This window comes from Cyprinus carpio, chromosome A23, assembly GCF_018340385.1.
Source record: "Cyprinus carpio isolate SPL01 chromosome A23, ASM1834038v1, whole genome shotgun sequence".
NCBI classification, from domain to species: Eukaryota; Metazoa; Chordata; class Actinopteri; order Cypriniformes; family Cyprinidae; genus Cyprinus; species Cyprinus carpio.
In genome coordinates, this window is record NC_056594.1 from 17,950,967 (window position 1) to 17,957,644 (window position 6,678).

Sequence of the window (6,678 nt, forward strand, 5' to 3'; positions counted from 1 at the left end):
TGGGGTGACCTATCCCAAAAATGAAAATTAGCCCTTGATTTACTCACCCTCAAGCCATCCTAGGTGTATATGAATTTCTTATTTCAGTTGAATTCAACCTGAGTTACATTAAAAATGAATGAAAAATATGGATGTTCCTTACAAAAATGCATCGATTCACTGCAGGAGGCCTTTATACACCCCCGGAGCCGTGTGAGGCACTTTTTATTATGGATGAATGCACTTTATTGGACTTCTTTTGGACTGTTGTACAGAAAGAGCCGCCCACTGCCATTATAAAGCTTGGAAGACCCAGTACAATTTTTAATATAACTGCGATTAGATTCATCTAAAAGAAGGAAGTCATTATTTATATACACATAGGATGGCTTGAGGGTGAGTAAATCATGGACTAATTTTCATTCTTGGGTGAACTATCCTTTACTGATATGTAGGCCTTGTGACAATTTCCAATATGTGACATCTGACTCATATTTGTGTCAGGTAAAACCCCACTTAGATGAAAGTCCAAAATGAGCTTCAAGTCATGCCATTAGTAAAGATCAACCAGTGAGACACAAAAAACATGCTAAGAGTTACATGCATGCTGTGAACACAAATTCAAGCATTTATGTACATAGCAGGTAACTTAAATGTGTGTTTATTGCCAATAATGTGCCAGTAAGTCTTCTTGACTCCTGAATCATTTTGTACCATCTGTAAAGAATGGACAGCAGCATTAAATTGTTTCTTACTTCATAATTATCATAAAAGAGATGAATGCCAACAGCTCATAATAAGACAGTAAAAATGAGAATTATTCTGACATGCGTCCACAGCCGGAGGCCAAAAAAGCTTGTGTCTCCAAAAAATTATTTAAAATAGTGTAAAGGCCATGAACACTCCCTCTGCGAGATCTAACCTGCTACAGTCTGAGTTTGAGAGGCCAGAGGGGTAAGATTTTGTGTGCACGTGAAAACACTGCATGCAATGGGTATTTTTTTTTTTTTTAATACTGTATATGGCAGTTGCCAAATCTTCAGTCATGTGCAACTTGATGAAAATAAGCACTGAGTTCAGTTAAGTAACATCTGTAAAACCTGTTTTTTTTTTTTTTTTTTTTAATCATTATAAATATGCATTTATGATCATATATACTTGGGCTATTGTCGGCTTCTTGAACTATCTTGAAATACAAGAGCTATAATCCAACAGATTTACGAATGATACTAAAGTAAACCACATACACTCTTACATAACAGCAACAGTGCTAGAAAGATAAGATGTTTTTTGACTGATACATATGATCATATTTACATAGTATTTTTGCATAGCATGTCAAGTTGTTTGACTCAGTGCACACAATTGATCAAGTTACTTAAAATACCATTTCATATTTGCAAGGCACGTTGAGTCAGAGGCTAGACAGTCAGCAGTCAGTCTGAATAAACAGACACCTTTGCACTTATGTGACAGTGACACAAATTAAATACACCCACACTGGGTGTGAAAACTTGCATTTTGTTCACAGCTTCTTCTGTTGTGCAACAATGGACAGAAGTGCTTGTTTGAAGCCAAATCTTTTCATATCTCAGGACCAGGTGCTACCTTCTGCATTCCATAGCCGACAGGCTTGATGGCTCATTTGTCTCTGTAAACTATACTGTATTCATAGATTCATGTGCAAAAGAAGTTTTCACATAACACAACAAAAGTTAAACGCAACGAAATGCTATTCAAAAAAAAATAAAAATCTGACTTTTAATATATTGTCAAATCAAGTAACATAGGCTAGGTATATACAGGTATATTGTAAAATCAAGATATCTAGGCTTGGTATATACAGTGGAATACATAACCAGGCAAATATCCTAGTTAGCTGAATAGGAAGGAAATGAACATATCAGATGTTATCTGTGTCAATAGATAGGCCTACATATAGTAGACTACTGAATTTTTCCAGTGCATATCTGATATTTTATGCGTGATACTTGAAAAAACAGCACTTTTAACAAGACCCAAGTTAATCCAGATCTCGAAGCGTCTTTCCCGACTCCGCGGCATTTCTGCAACTGTAGAGCCACTTGATGATCCGAGCGTTGCGCTCTACAACTGAAGACCCTTGGCGCACGGTCTCCTGCAATTCCTCCTCCTGCAGGCCGTCGCTGCTCCTCGAGATCCCGTCGTTTGACGTCGAGACGCTGATGCTCCGGTTTGTGGAGCTGAGGTCGTCCGAGCGCGCGGAAAACTTCTCTCTGCCCAGGGACTCGATGACGTCCCCCTCGAGGCCGCAGTATTTGAAGAACGCGTCGAAGTCTGCGAAATTTTTCGAGTAGCGCGAGCTGATGTCAGAGCTGGAGCGCGCCACCCCCCTCCGGCTCTTGCGCTCCTGCTCCTGGATTTTTGCGACTGTCCTGTGAGGAGGTCCTCTCGGGACATCGTTTGTCTCACCCGTTTGGCCGTGTGCGATGGATAAATTTACCCTAGGGGCCTCTTTCCCGCAGTCCCTGCGTGTGGCGCATTCACCACCGTGCGCCTCAGAAAACGCGTTTGTCTTGCCTTTAATAGCGAATAATGACTTTTTAATCAATCTCCTACTCCCGCCAGGCGATCCTCTAAAGAGTTCACACTTTTGTCTGTATAATAAAACCGAGTCTCGTTTCTTCGAGCTGCTCCGTCTCACCACATTATTATCTTCTTCAGGCGACTGTATATCCTCAACATCAGCATGAGCGGCGTTATTAACGGAACCGTGCCCGTTTGAAGACCCCCGGCTGCTCACGGAGGCAGACCCGATGCTGATAACCGGTTCCTGAGTGGAACCGACAACTTGTTGGCTTTTTACATATTGAGGTTTAGTGGCTGCCAGCCTCTCCACCGCGCTGCCGCGTCCTTTAATCGCCTCGCTTTCTCGCTCCATCTGTCTCCTCAAAAACTCGGGCCCCTTCACAAGAATGCGCGACGCGTCCACGTCGGCCGAGCCTTGCGTTTTCTTCAACATGATCCACTCTGGATTAGTATTTCGTGCTAAATCCACAACAGCTGTGTTGCGAAATGTGTTGAGGGGTCCGAAAGTTAGCACATAGTAGGCTAGATGAGAACGCACTGACGCACACCTTTACCTGTTCACATTACTCATCTACTCCACCCACTAACAGGTCAAGACAACAATAAACCCTCAAAAATGCAAATTAAAATAATGAAAACAGGGCTTGCAAAAAGCATTTTTTACGAGATTTTGTTTTAATAAGAATTAACCCTCATGTCATTTTCCCTTCATTTTGAACAAGAGAGGGTTTTATTTTCCCTGAAAATTTATGTTAACTTACTTTACTCACACAAGGTATAACAAAGTTCCAGGAAAATTTGGATACTTTTAATAGGCTACTTCTTTAGGATTTCTTTTCCACCTTGTTGTAATGTTCCTGGTCAAAAATGACATGCCTAAAACATTGCTTGTAAATCTTTCATAATGTTACAGGGTTTCCGCGGGGTAGTTGTATAAATGTAAGTCTTTAAAAAGTCTTAATTTGTACAATAAAGTCTTAATTACGATTTAAAGAGGTCTTAAATTTGGGAACGGAAAGACCAGAATTGCGTTATGGCTGAATGTGACGATTAAACCTCAAAAGGCTAAGATTATGATTTCACTGAATAAACACCAGCGCTGCACGTTCAAAGTCCAGTGCTGCGCTGCTTTCTGTTCTGCACAACAGAACATATAAACAGCTATATTTCTGCCAAACGCTCCACCTGCTGGTAGAGAATGAATGAGCATTTTCAATAAAACTGTTGTTTTGTTCAGAGTTCTGTGGAGCCTCGCACGTGGCATGCAGCACAAATAATAGTAGCCTACGCTAAATCGTGTGCACGATTTACTATTGCATTCCCTCGATTTAGAAATTGTGTGCACGATTTAGCAAATCAAGGGAACGAATTAGCTGATCGAGGGATCGAAATAGTAATTGTGTGCACGTTTTAGTACATCGAGGGAACGAATTAGTAAATCGTGCGCACAATTTATTTATTATGGGTCGATGCGAAAATCGACCCATGTTTTTACCCTGCAAACACACAGAGCTTTAAAGGGATAGTTCACCCAAAAATTAGATGTTTATCCGCTTACCCCTATAAGACTGACAGACTGCAACGGTTTGAGCAAAAAAATCTTGATTTGTGTTCTACTGAAGAAACAAAGTCACCTACATCTTGGATGCCCTGTGGGTAAGCAGATAAACATCAAATTTTAATTTTTGGGTGAACAATCCCTTTATGTGAACTGTTGGATCGATAAGAAGACAGTGCATTATAAAAATTGAAACATAGGGGTGTGCGATATGTATGGTCTGCGATAATATCGTAATTGCTGTTTTAATAATGTGCAATTTGATATTATGAGTATATCGCGAAACGCAAACACAAAACACCTAGTACTGAGTGCACGCATAAGGTGATGGTCAAGCAGGTTAGACTAGTGCGCATGTGCAGTTAAAGTGTGTTCTTTCACTGCATGAATCGGTCTGTTAAAATGCATTTAGAATTATCACATAATTTAAGATATGGGGCAGAAAATTTATATATTTATATCATTTCATATAGTTAATATCACACGAAGAGTGCCTGGGTTTTTTTTCTCTCTCCAAAAGTAAGAATGATTAAAAAATGTGATATTGATTTTATACAACAGTTCAATAAACAAGTAATTAATATTAAGAGACTTATGTTTTAGACACCATATTTCCTGGTTTTGCTCTATTTCTCCAATAAAAATAATTTCAAACACAGCCACAGCGCTGTTGTGCATCTCTGAGCAACAGGGCTGTTTTGTTCCTGAATGAATCACCCATTTAAAAGATTTGCTTCAAACGCAAAAAGTAACTTGCTACCACCTACTGTCGGTTTTAATTTCACATTTAAGTTACCTTTTAATTTTTTAAAGGGGTCTTATTATGCTTTTCACTTTTTCAGCTTTAGTTAGTCTGTAATGTTGCTGTTTGAGCATAAAAAAGACCTGCAAAGTTACAAAGCTCAAAGTACAATTCAAAAGGAGATATTTCATTTAACATATATCACTTTTCAAAAACTAAAACAATGGCCCAGCTAACCAATCACAGCACACACTGGCCCAGCTAACCAATCACAGCGTATTTCGTATTTCAGAAGGCAGGCCTTTATTTGATACAGGAAAAATTCCTGGCGTTCATGGCAGATTGGGGAGAGAGGTGTTGTAATAATGTAATATACGTTAAAAATTATGTGTTTTTCAAACAACCTAGTATGAGAACTTGTTCTAGTACACCCCCAAAACGAAATCAAGACTTTGTAAAAGAGCATAATAGGACCCCTTTAAATAATTTCAAACATCAGTTTTCAATGTTTTATATTTAAAATATCAAAACATTATTAATGCATTTGTAATTGCAGGTTAAAGTATTTAATGTCCCTCAGAGCTGCATTAAAAAGTGTGTAAATGCATCTAAATGCCATTTCTAATGCAGCTTCTGTGTTTCCTCTGCATTGCAAAGATGTTAGCTGAAGAATGTTTTGTTGATACTGATTTAATATGCTTGGTAACAACCCAAATGCAAGAAATTTATACTTTTATAATATATTATTATTGATATAATAATGTATTGATAATAATTGTTTAAATTAATATAATAATGAATAGTTTTGACTCCATTTTCCATCCATTTTCTTAAAAATAGTTTAAAGGCAGAAATGTAAAGTTTATCATTTTATAAAACTTTGTTTTTGTGAAAACTTGTACCTGAACTGTAAATTATGCTTTTTACAGTAATTTTATGGTACTACATTGCCCTACCCCGCTCATATTGTATTAATTTTATTTGTGCAGGTCTTAAAAAGTCTTAAATTTGAGCTTAAAAATCCTGTAGAAACCCTGCGGTTATATTATCATTTGTATTATCTATTTTGTCAACCTGCTTTCTTTCAGTTAGCACAGGTTTTGTTTTTCTTTTTGAAACTGATTTTTTTGTCCATTTGGTTTTTTTTTTTTACTCAAAAACTGAGGTGCGTCAGCTCAGATCTTTGAGGCCTACAGTACAATCAATCAGTTTCAAAAATGAAAAACATAACCTGTGCTAATTGAAAGAAAATAAGCTGACAAAAAGATCCAAGATTTGGTGATAATATAGCATAATAAGAGATTTACAAGCCATTTTTGATCGGGAACACCAAATTAGGAGTTTCAGCACATGACAAGGGTTAAACAGTAAAGGAAATTAAGGGAGGCTGGGGCATTGTAAAACCTGTATAATCCAGGTTATATTTCTCAAGGTGTGAAATACAGTTCATTGATATTTTGTGATAACAGATATATTTTTAAAAGGATTTCATTCTTGACCTGATTCTTGTTTTTTTAAATTTTTTATTTTTATTTTTTTTCAACATCTGTTTATACATTGTGTGGCCTGATTCAGTAATATTTCTCCCTTTGTGCAGGGTTGTAATGTCAAACAAAGTATAAAAAAGGCAAACATCTTTTGACATCTGACCTGCTAAATGTTTGTTTGTAGTATCCTTGTGCATATGGGACTATCAAAATTGGTCATTTCATAAGTGTTATCATGTGTCTGTACTTAATAAAAAGAAGCAAAACATATGCACTACACACACAACTTAATTGGGTTACACTCCTACTCTAATTAAAACCATTCTACAGATTTAGATTTATGT

General features: G+C 37.3%; 1 protein-coding gene across 1 annotated transcript; it reads right to left on the reverse strand.

Annotated features, from left to right (window-relative positions):
- Window positions 1-1,103: 1,103 nt before the first annotated feature.
- On the reverse strand, window positions 1,104-3,109 carry LOC109052671 (protein FAM110C-like). The gene has a single exon (XM_019070087.2). The coding sequence runs from the start codon at window positions 2,978-2,980 to the stop codon at window positions 2,003-2,005; it is 978 nt and encodes a 325-aa protein (XP_018925632.1). The 5' UTR covers window positions 2,981-3,109; the 3' UTR covers window positions 1,104-2,002.
- Between the last annotated feature and the right edge of the window lie 3,569 nt (window positions 3,110-6,678).

What these genes read in the sequence shown, in the direction of transcription:
- LOC109052671 (XM_019070087.2), bottom strand. Translation starts at nt 2,980, where the DNA reads ATGTTGAAGAAAACGCAAGGCTCGGCCGACGTGGACGCGTCGCGCATT.